The sequence below is a fragment of the Myripristis murdjan genome, chromosome 17 (assembly GCF_902150065.1).
Source record: "Myripristis murdjan chromosome 17, fMyrMur1.1, whole genome shotgun sequence".
Lineage (NCBI taxonomy): Eukaryota > Metazoa > Chordata > Actinopteri > Holocentriformes > Holocentridae > Myripristis > Myripristis murdjan.
In genome coordinates, this window is record NC_043996.1 from 11,724,502 (window position 1) to 11,737,216 (window position 12,715).

The 12,715-nt window shown below is 40.0% G+C and overlaps 1 protein-coding gene across 1 annotated transcript in view; it reads right to left on the reverse strand.

Moving 5' to 3' along the window:
• The window catches only part of LOC115375646 (unconventional myosin-VIIa-like), a 29,634-nt gene extending 19,731 nt beyond the window's left edge, over nucleotides 1-9,903 (reverse strand). The window contains 17 exon segments of the mRNA XM_030075119.1: nucleotides 258-416; nucleotides 1,819-1,959; nucleotides 2,156-2,322; nucleotides 2,438-2,573; nucleotides 3,424-3,634; nucleotides 3,721-3,863; nucleotides 4,599-4,718; nucleotides 4,800-4,876; nucleotides 5,049-5,202; nucleotides 5,844-5,957; nucleotides 6,312-6,454; nucleotides 6,994-7,115; nucleotides 8,022-8,137; nucleotides 8,263-8,331; nucleotides 9,198-9,350; nucleotides 9,495-9,596; nucleotides 9,892-9,903. Coding sequence (XP_029930979.1) covers nucleotides 258-416; nucleotides 1,819-1,959; nucleotides 2,156-2,322; nucleotides 2,438-2,573; nucleotides 3,424-3,634; nucleotides 3,721-3,863; nucleotides 4,599-4,718; nucleotides 4,800-4,876; nucleotides 5,049-5,202; nucleotides 5,844-5,957; nucleotides 6,312-6,454; nucleotides 6,994-7,115; nucleotides 8,022-8,137; nucleotides 8,263-8,331; nucleotides 9,198-9,350; nucleotides 9,495-9,596; nucleotides 9,892-9,903 — 2,139 coding nt within the window.
• Nucleotides 9,904-12,715: the final 2,812 nt, after the last annotated feature.

The following is a 12,715-nucleotide window of genomic DNA, read 5'->3' on the forward strand; positions in this document are numbered from 1 at the left end:
ACTGCACAATCTCTGCCAAATGATTGAGAAACAAAGCCAAAATGAAGGATGCTGTACGTATGTATGTATTGCTTTGCCTATTAACTTGAGCACCATACTGCAGGAATATTCTAGGTATTGTAAATGCGACACACTTATATTCATGTACATGTACATATTGTTTACATTTGCTTATATTTTTATATATATGGGTAATAAAAAATGCAATGTATGACTATCATGCCCATCACCATCAACAGCTCTACAGCATAACTAACAGTTTTGGGGTCACAGGTGGTTGTCTTCAGGAGCACCCTGTAGCGCCTCAGGAACTCCTCAAAGGTGTGTCGGATGGGATATCCCAGCTTCCTGATCCGGACAGTGTCCATCATGCCAGAATATCTCAGCTGACGCATACACAGCTCTCTATCAAAGACCTAGAGGAGATCCAGTCAGGGATTAAAACTTTCAGATACATGGCACAGTAGTGATTTTCTATCTGTTTGGTTGTGTATGAGATTTCTGTCTTCAAATGACCACAGTATAGCTACTTAAAATGAAAAAAGACCTCAGATCTGGCGCATGTAATATTAGTGAATATTGTTGTAATGCCAGCCAATTATTCAAACATCAATTTGGAAAATCATTAAATCTACTGCTAATTAATTTAAATTACCGTCAAGCAAGATAAACGAACCTTCAAGACCAATCAGTCACCTGATAAATCTAAGGAGCTACATGGAGCTTTTCAGCATCAATAAATCAATCCAAGGAACATACAGATATATCTTTATACAGTCCTTGTCCTAACAGTGTTTAATTTTAGACATTTGACATTGAATGTGAACCACACCACTAAAGACTGGAGGTTTCTCCTGGCCTCCACACTGCATTTTGCTTTGTTTGCCACTGGGTGTGAAATGTGTGATATTGTGTTATGGCACAAAACAGGAAGAGGGTGCTGCTCTTCCAGCAGATGGTGGAAGGAATTAAAGACTGATAGAAAAATCACTTCCAACATGTTTATCGTCTTCAGTAAAGCCAAAAAGACAAATGTTGTATATTTGAAAGTGCCACGACAGACAAAAGACACACATCATCCCTGGAACTTCCATTAAAATCTGATTTATGGCACGGACGAACCAGAGCTGGCTCTTAATCCCTCTCCCAATTTTGTTGTTGGGAACAGCAAAAATACACAGAGCAACAACAGGGAAGCAGCTTTCTCTTTGTAATAGGACTTAATGGGGGATTTGTAGGAAATGTTGTTTTAATTACATAAGCACTAACAATGCCAACAATAGCTCAATTGCGTGTTGGATCCCCACCTCTATCACTATATATCACATAACGGCCTCATTTCAGCAAACACCGTCGATTTGACGTTGGGCATCATCCTCTGCCCAGTCAGCAAAGCCCCAATGTCCTCGTTTGACCAGTTCTGCCAGTTGTTCTCCATTTTTCTTTACTCTGTTATTTTCTGTAACTCTCCCCACTTATGACTCTTAGCTCCACCCCAGAATTCGGTTAGCCCTGTCCGGCCCATGGGTATCTGGTGGGCCATTAGCACCTGGAAACCGGCCCCGACAGCCCCACTGAGGCGCGATCAAAGACCAGAAGTGTCAATGGAAATCCAGCTGGCCTAGACAAGCTGAAATACTCTACAGACTCCTAATTATGAACTCATTTGTCTATGGTAATTATACAAAGGTATCAAAATTAAATTGACGATAATATGTTGAAGAAGGCAGCTCTTGTGTGTTTGTGCAACCATCTAAATTGCAGTCGCTGGTACAGATGTAGGACTTTGCTATCCCATGTTGCACTGGTGTCATTCACCTTGGCCTGCTTGTCGTCGTTGGGTTTGAAGCAGCGGATGAAGAACGGCTGGCAGACAGAAAGGGCCTTCATGAGGGAGTCCAGGGACTGGCGGAACTGACCGCTCAGCGTCACCACCTGCTTACGTTTGTCAGTCTGGGCCTGCGTGGACAAAATACTCATTAAATACCTTGAAAAAACACTTTTCTTGAAATAAGTGAAAAAAATCCTGCCACATCGAGAGCATCATGGTTATGCATTGGTGTGAAATGAAGCATCCGAGACATAACGGCTGCTCTTTAAACAGAGAGTTTACACCGCGTTTACACTCATATAACTCAGGGTTTGACTTTCATACCCGCAGTGAGTTCTTGGGTGTCATGATGATCCTGCCGTTGACGGGACCCTTCACTCCATTGGTTGAAAGCTCATTCTCAAATATCTGACGAAGTAGCTTATTGGTCGACATTTCAATCATCTTGATGATGTCAGAGCTGACAGTATCTCTGTTCTTCTCCAGGAAGCCTTAATGGAAAGAAAGAAAATTAGTGAAGATGTAACGGCATATTTGCCATGTTTTACTATTAATAGAATTTTAAAGTTTTTATTTGTCTGTAATCCACTCCATTTGTTCACGTACCTGTGGAGTCGTAGTAAACCACCCCAGCAAAATGGCGGATCCCAAAGTCTGAGCCGTGTTCACTCTTGGAGGGGATGTAGGTGTCATTCTTGCCATGCTGCTGGTTCATCTTGGTAACCATAGTGATGTCTGTGCCCTGTGATCCACCCACACAATGACCAATGAGATTTCATTTGAGCAATTTTATCAAACACTAAACTAGGCTGAAGTCATTACCATCTGATATCACAATATATACAAGTAAAATACACTCAGTGGCCACTTTATTAGGCACACCTGTACAATCTAATACAATCCAATATAAATGTTCTGCCATAAAGTTTACCTTTCTGATGCCTATAATGCTCAGGTTTTCTTTTTGTCACAGTAATAGAGGTGTTCATTCAATTCTATGTTTAGCACTGAGCTCCTAGTTAGTGCTGCTGTTAGACTGAAATGCATTTTATTGAGGTGTTTCTAATATTCTGTCCCCTCTAATGTATGTACAAAGAGAGGACAAAAAAACTAAAAACGCCTTGCAATATAATGTAGTCCAGAACAAGACCTCTGTAAACTACAGCCTCAATAATAAACTTATTTAATGCCAACAAAAACTGAATATTATAAACTTTCTTGAAAGGTACAATTTATGGCAGAGCTGTTTTACTGAACTGCATTAGATTATCCAGGTGGACCTGATAAAGTGGCCAGTGAGTGTAGGCTATGTCCAACGTAACTAGCCATTTAATCTCATATTCAGTCTAAAATTTATTTTGTCAATAAAAAATAAAAATAAAAAAAAAGATCTGCAGCTGGAGTGAGGCAAAAAAGGTTCTTTTCCATGCAAATACTTAATATTTCAAGAAACAAGCATCAGCATCAAGACATTCGGTTCATAAAAAATTCTTAAAACACATGTTTCTGTATTAAAAAAAAAATAAAATAATCAGCTCACTGGCAGATTTCACAGAGCAGGAGTCAGACCAATGATTCATGGATGGCAGTACCTTTGGAAAATGGCTCTCTTCATCAATGAGGGCCAGGAGGTTGCAGGATTGCCCGGCCAGCAGGTCCAGGATGTGCCGGTTGTCACCAAAGCTGACACTGTTCCACACCACGTCCTCTCTCAGGTACTCATCCTGCTCCAGCTTGAAGATGTGCTGCACAAAGAACTGCTGCAGCTGCTCGTTGGCAAAGTTAATGCACAGCTGCTCAAAACTGTAAAAACATGAGGTGACACTTATTGGGACAAACGCTCACTTGTTATTCACCAAATATGTCGTCCTGCTGAGAAATCTCATGACCTGTTTGTGTTGAAGTTCTCAAAGCCAAAGATGTCCAGCAGGCTGATGGACCTATAGGAGGATTTGGGGCCGTTGGTCATTGTCTTATAGATGACACTGTTGATTTTTCCCACGATCCAGATGAACAGCTTGTTGTAGATGGCCTGAAAGATCAGCCACATGTCACTGCTTAATTTGGTATTCTGAGCACCAAAAATAAATTCAAACGATCTAAATTGAAACAATATTTAGCCCTTAACATCCACTGTTACCATGCTACTCAGCAAGGAACTTCCAGTAACCACATAATAGGCTTTTTTGTTGTTGTTGCTTTCTTGGGGAGGTGGGGTGGGTGTCAATAACGTTGCCAAGGTTCCTTGTTGTCAGCATGTTACATGACACTTAGCAAGCTTAGCTTTACATCAGCAAAATGTGTCACTTTAACATCTGAGGTGCATTAAGGAGACATTTTGAAATTAACATTCACAGAACTAAAAAGAAACATTCCCACATTGTTAAAAGAACAAAAGTGTGCTGTGGAAACCTAAGCTAAAGTAGCGGAGCTGCCCAGAGGCCAACTCGAAGACTGTGTTTGTACTGAAATAAAAGTTAGAAATAAAAGTTAAAAAACAAAACAAAATAAAAACAGCAAAAAACCCCGAAATAAACTTGTGTCTGAATATGGCTGAATTGAGACACTTCTGCATTTTCGGAAATCCTTTGGTGATCTTTCGGTTGTCTTTTTAATCTTTTAATCTTAACCACATTTTCGGTAATCTTTTCATCTCAATGATTTTCTGGAATCATCATAATGTTCCTCTGATCTTGTGGGTCAATGTCACTAACAATAAGGAAATACACCACATATCGATTTATTGCCAGCGGCTCAGCTTCATTACCTTGACGAAGGCGTCTCTGCAGTCAGACGCCTGCTCAGAGCTGAGGGGTTTAGTCACCCTCTCTCTGTTGGTCAGAAAGGAGCGATGGGTCAAGCTTTTAGCGAGGGACGGACTCTGGACCTGAAGAAAGCGCACACGAGGACTTCATCAGCATCATGTCACCGTGAAAAATGAAAATCAATCAGTGGCACCAAAGCCCACCTGCAGTAGTGAAGCTGCGAGGCTGAAATGCTCTGACTTGCTGACATCGCTGCAGTCCATGTTGTTCAGGGTGGTGGCTGGTGGCAAAACACAAGAAATAAAATGCAAGGATCTCATTTTCAAGGCACTGAGATGACATTATTGTGTTGGTTTGTTGTGGAACTAAAGTAAACTGCATGAAACTGTATCATCTACAATAAAATCCTACAGAAACTCTATAACTAACGGCGTTCACCAGGAGACGCCCACCTTGGAAGCAGACGTTGCCCAGGTGCAGTATGGCGGCGAGCAGCTTGAGGATTTCCCTGTGCTGGTCGTCTGAGAAGGTCAGGACTTTCAGAGCGGAACAGATTCGGTTGTACTCTTTAGCATCGTCACGGCCTTCACACACGATACAGTCACCCTACAGCACAGAGATGGGAGGATTAGATTGTATCACTCACTGTAGGTACAGATTATGTAAGCACATTTTGGTAAATGTAAAACAATTGTTGACGTATTCATTTTTTCACATTTGTTGTCATCTATACAGACACAGTTGTTTTAATAGACAGAATCTGTGTCGCTATTGAATAATGTTCCAAAGCTGTGTATTTTACAGTGTAAGTTTTCTCTCCAAATAGCAGATAGTTCATTTCATACAGGGGTGTGAATCTTTGTCTTAACACAGATTCAATTTGATTGATGATTTACTAGCTGATAATTCAATTTAAGAAAGATTTTTACTTTTCAGAACAGTTCAATTCAAGTTTGTGCATCATGACAAGTCGACAAGATCCACCGAATGAACAGGCAACAATGTGAGATTATGTGTTTCTTCTGAAATGTAAAAAATCAGACAACAGAATTACTTTAATATTATTCATTCTTAAAAATATTGCCTGGATAAGTCGCAATTCATAATATTCTGGCACATCGCCACAACTATGCAGGCCAAAGCCAGAGCAATGCATTCTATTAATTTCTTTTAGCAGATTGATGCAGTTTAATTGGCACATTTTAATATGATACATGAAATATAAATTCTTAAACATTATATAATACCTTGGTGAGGAAGTTGTAGTCTTTGGCATCCCCGAGGCTCAGGGCCTTCCTCTGCTCTGCTGTTATCCCTGCTAGCATGCAGTAAAACATGTGGTAGTTACGCTCCTCCGGGGCCTGCGAAGGTGGAGCAAGAATGTACATTTATTACTGCAATAGAAAGGTTAAACTAGTAGCAACAGGTGAATGCACAGATTCATTGTGGCTATTCTGTCAAGAGGTGCAAATGAGCCCAGAAACATGTGTAGTAATGTCTCATGTGGTGTATATTTTTACTACACAGTATAGTGATGCAATGGATGACACAGTTAACATTAATGGCCGTGTTAACAGTAGGAGCATGTTTGTTTTAAGAGTAATTCAAGGGTGTCACCTTGTAAAATCCTTATTGCACTACACTGTGAATGACTCATACAGATTCACCCTAAAGAGATAAGGAGGACTTGATTCCAGTGGGCACAGCCCTCTCACCTGATGGCAGACACGAGACTTCTCCAGAAGGTACTGCTCCATGCGAGCGCCTTCGATCGCTCCATCTTTATTGAAGAAGATCTCCACATATTTCCCAAAGCGACTGGAGTTGTCATTGCGAACCGTTTTCGCGTTTCCAAAAGCTGCATGAGACAGAAGGACGTTTGAGCGTTGTTTTTGGGGACTGTTACATGTGTGTGTTTGTGTTTTCTGCCTGAATAGAGAAAGTGAGGACACTCATCACAACCTGTACAGGTGTGTAACAACACGAAAGATGGTGATTCTGCAATCCTCGATTCAATGAGCCATTCATGAACTGTGCTTCATTTTTTTTGCATGATGCAACATTTCAGCAAGTATTTATGTAATGTAGTACATTCAACGCTGTTTTTCATTAATAACAGCAAATAACTAGCATTTCCATGAGCCGTTTCCAAATATGTTCTGTTGCCACATTGCGCAACTTTAACAGAACATTTCCAAAAGCCCCATGTAAGATTTTTTTCTGATTAATTTTCAGGTGTGTCTTCACACTAGAAAAAAGAAAGAACCTGTCATTTCAGTTTTTCACGATGTAAACCATCATACAAATCAAACCGTGGCTAAAAAAAAAAAAGGTGAAGGGTGAAAAAGGTGAACCGTTAAATGTGTGGTGAAAGCTTCTGCTGCCATGCTGTCCTACCCTCTAGAATTGGGTTGGACTCCAGTATTTGCTGTTCGATCCAGGAGTGTTGACCGCTGACGGCTGCTAAGTACTGCAGGATCAGCTTAGTGCTCTCTGTCTTCCCTGCTCCCGACTCCCCACTGAGACAGAGAGCGTGAACGAAAAGAGAGAGTGACAGTAATGACAAAGGAGAGTGCAACAGAAAGAGAGAGAAGACAAAGAGTGAGAAAGAGTTCAAATAGATTTTCCTGCTTCACTGAAAAGATTGTATGCATAATAGCCGGCACCATTAGCTCAATACAAAACTGATTCTCAGCACCGATTAGCAGGGCTGTATCTGAGTCTGCAGTTTGCAGTTTTCACCTGTATTGATGCATCCCGTCTAGAAGGGGTGGGAAAAATTGATTCACTTAAGTATAGCGATTTTTTTTCTCCACGTTTTTAATTGATTTTTTGATTCCTGAATCAATGCCAGGTAAGTCATGCTAGATTGTCGGTAAGATGGGTAGATATTGGCCTTGACCTCTCACCTGATATTTAAATAAAATTGGGCTCTACTGGTATTTGGGTCTCCCCTTTGCAGACATGACCACCTTATGCTAATCCCATGCAGCACAAATGTGTTCTTTTGGCCTATTGAAAAATGGTGTACCTCTGCATGGGGCCTAAACAGTCTTAAAGTTGCATAAATTGGGTTTGACTGGAAAGCTGAGACTCTTTTGGATTCAGTGATTTAATTGTGTGCGATGATGTTAGTCTCCCATAGTAGCCATGTCACTGTAGTGAGACCGTTTTGCGAAACTTGATGTCATCGTATTAAATGACCTCTAGTGACCTCTAGGATGATCACAGCCTCATTAAACTTTACAACCACAAACCAGAGAGCGAGGCCATTCACAGGATGTATGGTTCTCTAAGGTATACTGACAATAAGAGGGAGTAGCAATAGTAGCAATTTCCAAAACAGAGGATATGAGGTATGATAGTACTGAATTGTGAGATAAGCATATCACGGCAGCCGTACTCTCTAGTGGGTTTATTCTGACCTGATGATGCAGCACTGGTCCTTGTGGTACCGCCTCATGTTGAAGTAGGCAGTGTCGGCGATGGCAAAGACGTGCGGAGGGAGTTCCCCGAGTTTGCGACCATGGTACAACTTCACCTGAGAGACAGCAGGAAAATTATATGGAGGAGCAACAGCCTAAAAACACTGTTCTTCCATGATCAGTGACACAAAAAAAAAAAAAAAAAAAAGAAAGAAAGAAATCAGTGCTCACTCAGCCTCACCTGGTCACCTGTGTATATAGGCAGCTCTCTGTATGGGTTCACTGCCACCAGCACAGAGCCTGTGTATGTCTAACAATATTAGAAAAAAAAAAAAAATACTGTAAGACATTTAGGATTGACAGTAATACTCATTCATGTATTCACTGCAAAAACTCAAAATCTTACCAAGAATATTTGTCTTATTTCTAGTTAAAATATCTCATTACACTTAAAATAAGACATGATCACCTAAGAAATAACTTGTTTTTAGACAATTTTCACTTGTTTCAAGTGAATTTTCACTTGAAAATTTGCTTGTTTCACTTGTTTCAAGTGAAACAAGCAATATATTCTTGGTAAGATTTTGCGTTTTTGCAGTGTTGGACTTGAGTACTATTTTGAGGTACACTGGTACTTCAGTGTTTCTATTTTGATTATAAAACATAAAATCGGTTTTGAGAAAACTAGCCAGCAGTATCTGGAGCAGTTAGATCTAAACATTAAAATGCAGGTTAATGAAAGGACATTCTTAACAATAACTGTTTACTTTTCCTACTTGAATTTTCTCACTAATACCTCTATACTTTTACTTAAGTAACATTTTGAATGCATGACTTTCACTTTTAATGAAATATTTTTCCGTTGTGGTAATGGCACTTCTACTGAAGTAAAATGTCTGTTTTTTTCTTCCATGAGGTAATTTCATTTCTTTCCAGTGCAAATCACCTTGTATTTGAGAATTTCCTTTTATCAAGAGACATTATCTTTATACTTTGTGTGATTTGTTTCAAGATAAGGTCACTCGTTTTAAGAAAGGGGTGAAACTGCATTGGAAACCAATGAACTAACCTCACTCTACTGACTTTTTTTTTTTTTAAAAGGAATACAACATTTAAAAAAAAAAACTTGGCAAAATGGACATTTTGTGCATTATGTGCATTAGTGAGGTGACCTACATAGATGATGCCTTGCTTGTGTCGGACCAGCAGGTTCCTGAGGAGGCCTGCCTCAGTCAGGTCTCCCAACTGGATCATGTCGTCCACCCCCTCCACTGATGTGGGGTGCATGACCCTGAGGGAGGCTTCCTCCTCCTGGGACAGACGGCGTTCCTGGGACGTGAAGAAGTTGGGACGCAATTAAAAACGAAGGTAACAATGTTAACCTGAAAAAGGTTTAACAACACATAATTGTCTGACACACACTGTGAAAAACAGAGATTTGGCATTGAGTGACAGCCAGATGTGAGTATTTACCTGTCCTTCATCGTCCACCAGGATCCGCTGACCCGAATCTGTCAGTTTGAGCCTGGCGCCGATGACCACCCCAATATTGGAGTCCACCCACACCCACTCACCCTGAAAATATGAAATTAAAATTAATGAGTAAATGAATCCATTGATGTGTTCTTGTACATTTTTCATAGTTAGATAACCTGTAACTTAGAGAAGGGCTTCAATTTTTAGCTTACAGAATTTCCATGAATGAATGACTTAGTAACAGGAATATGCCTGTAACCAGGAACACAGCCAACTGAATGGCAGATCTTCCCGGCAAGCAAAATTCTTTCCCATGGGATCCATAAACATAATTATACATTGACAATGCTGCACAAAAACTTGCTCAAGAAATACTAGTTGGCGTCAGTCTTACCTTTCTCAGCATTGCAACTTTCCAACTCCTTAAACAAACAAATAAAGAAACAAAAATTCACTTGATGACTCGCTCAATTTCCAAGAAATGTCAAAAACTGATCAGTTCTGTCACTGTGTGTAGCTTAGGTAAATCATCAAGACCATAAGCAGCACACGTTGAAGATTTTCCTCTCACATATTAAAAAAAAAAATCATCCTAGTGGATTTCATTTAACAAATAACACACACTGTTTTGCTCAATGACATTAGCCAGAGACTACAGGCTTTACAAGATAAAACCTAAAACTTAATCTACCCAAAGATCAATTAAGGCTCTACCTGATGATCGTTTCAATCAATGCTCTTCATTAAAATCCCTCTCCTTCAGTGTGCTGTGAAGCTCATATGTTCATGTCGCTAATCCAGCTGGACACCAGGAAGGGGGAAACAGCTCCTATGACTGGGAAATTTCTTTTATGGCACTTTGACTTTGAACTGACATGAGCAGAGGCACCAGGATGAGGTGAAGCCAGCTGTTAAAGTAACAAGACTATTAAAAAGGGGGTGAGCGAGTTGATACTCTACCTGTATTCGGAGCAGGAAATATCTTCTCTGTCACTTCGCTTGTGCATACTTCTTTGTCTCCATTTTGTGCTTTTAGAGGAGCTTTTCCATCTTACAGTCAACTCCTGCAGTATTGCTGCTACAGCTTTTATCCATGTGTACTGTTGGACTTTTGGCCTGATGGCGAAACCATTAACAATCCTGGGAGAGGGCCTGGCTATGACTAAGCATTGTCCATGTAGAGCTGTTGTACTAAAGCAGTCTTGAGAACTGAAGTGCTGTATTACTACTCTTACATGAAAAAGCACCTCAGACAAATGTCATTTCGCATTTTTCCTTCCTGTAAAATCCAAATGGACAGTGAGTTCTCTAATTAAAAAATAAAACAACAGCCTTTGGACCTGGCTGCGTCAATCAGGGGAGACAGTGGCTGGTCCTTCCATTGACTATCACTGCAATAAAGCTATAAATACAGGGCTTAACTAAGCATCTTTGGACTGAAGATGAACAAAACCTGATTTTTGATTATCTACTGCATGATCATTATCATTTATGTCATATCCTGCTTAGCATGGGGTTTCCTGGGGTTTTAAATCACATCTCATCTTCTACTAGATGGCTGTGATGAATACAGTACCTCATAAATTTTCAGTACAACTTGCACTGTTGAGTATAAATATGAGTGACACTGCAACATCAGCTAGGCAACAGCACAAGCTAGAAAGAAGCTTCAGTGAATCCTGAAATCTGAGATATCTACTGCACTATAAATCTGAACAGCCTATAGTGTTTATCTTTGTAATGTGAAAATAGTGGAGGCTACCAGGCTAACAATTGCTCAACAGGTAGATAAGTGTCAGTCACTGGCATCTGTGTATCCAGAGAACATGGTGATGTTAATTTCCTGTGATATGACGTGGAGAACAGGTAACCATGGAAGAAACGTGACAAACTGCCATAAAAAAACAACATGGCGAGTGGACTTGTTGCTGCAATTTTTGTTTGTGAAGTCTCAAAACAGTGGGTGATTGTAGGTCAAAACTGTGTGTGGTGAACTGTAATAATGGTATAATTCTCTTACTTATTGACTTGAGCACCTTGGAACTGGGTGTTTTAGTACATTGTACTGGCAGGTTCAGCCTCACGTGGACCCTGCTTCCCACAACTGGTATACCTGCCTCCAGTTTTTTTTTTTTTTAAACATAAAACATACACTAAAATCTTATCACCTCTCAGCTCATTAATTGTGTAAACTCCTGTGATGATATTGAAACATAATGCACTTCACACAACAGGAAACCACAGTTATCATAAACACAGATTGCTGAGTTTTTCCTCCTATCAAGGGCGAGACGTGCTCATTTATCTCAGCTCATTATATTAATCTTTGACTACCGTCTTCATGATGTCATGAAACCACCATTTTGGCACAGACTTTATCATGATACTGACAGGGAGAGAAACTAAAACTAGATCAGCGCTGCTTACTCTGAATGACCTGCTTGAGGAGATGCTTCACAAAGTAAAAAATCTGCATCATGACAAATTACCTAGTCTTCAAATCTTGATTTTTTTTTTAATTTTTTTAAAACAAGTGAAAAAAATATGCCAGTTGAATGAATTTGACTTGTTTCAACTGTAGTTACACTAATGCCAAGAATAACTAGACATCTTTAAACGAGGTAAATCAATCTGTAAGATGTTACTGGATTCAAGATCATTGGTTTGGTAGAGATGAATGCAAAGGCTCACCCTGCTAACAGATATATGTCCCCTTGTTTTGGGGAATAAATCATTTTAAACCTCACTACAGGAGGACTGGTGAAGACAGCTTCTGCAGTGCAGTTCTTGAAAATAGGTGTTACATAAGGTGATGTTTTGAGAATTCAAGGTATGTGACATATAGCTCATAGAGACAAACCCTCAACCTTGACACAGTGATAGCACAGTGATATCAGAAGACTTCTGTCTCCAGCAGGTCACTGCAACGGGTTTATGATTATTGTTATAATCTATAATAATAAATGTCTATAATAAGACACTCCCTGGCAAACCGATTAGCAACGTTTATTCACTATCTAAACTAAACATGCATAGGTGGGGCCAGTGGCACAGTTCGGTTAACTGACACCAGCAGTGCAGTCAGCAGAAAACATTCACAAATTCCTTTTCCTTGTCTCTCCCAGTCTGATACTATTATCAGTGAATCCTCCACCCCTCCAAGCAGGGTTTGTGTTAAAATTAGCATTCAGCTGAAAAAAATGAAACAACAGTTACAG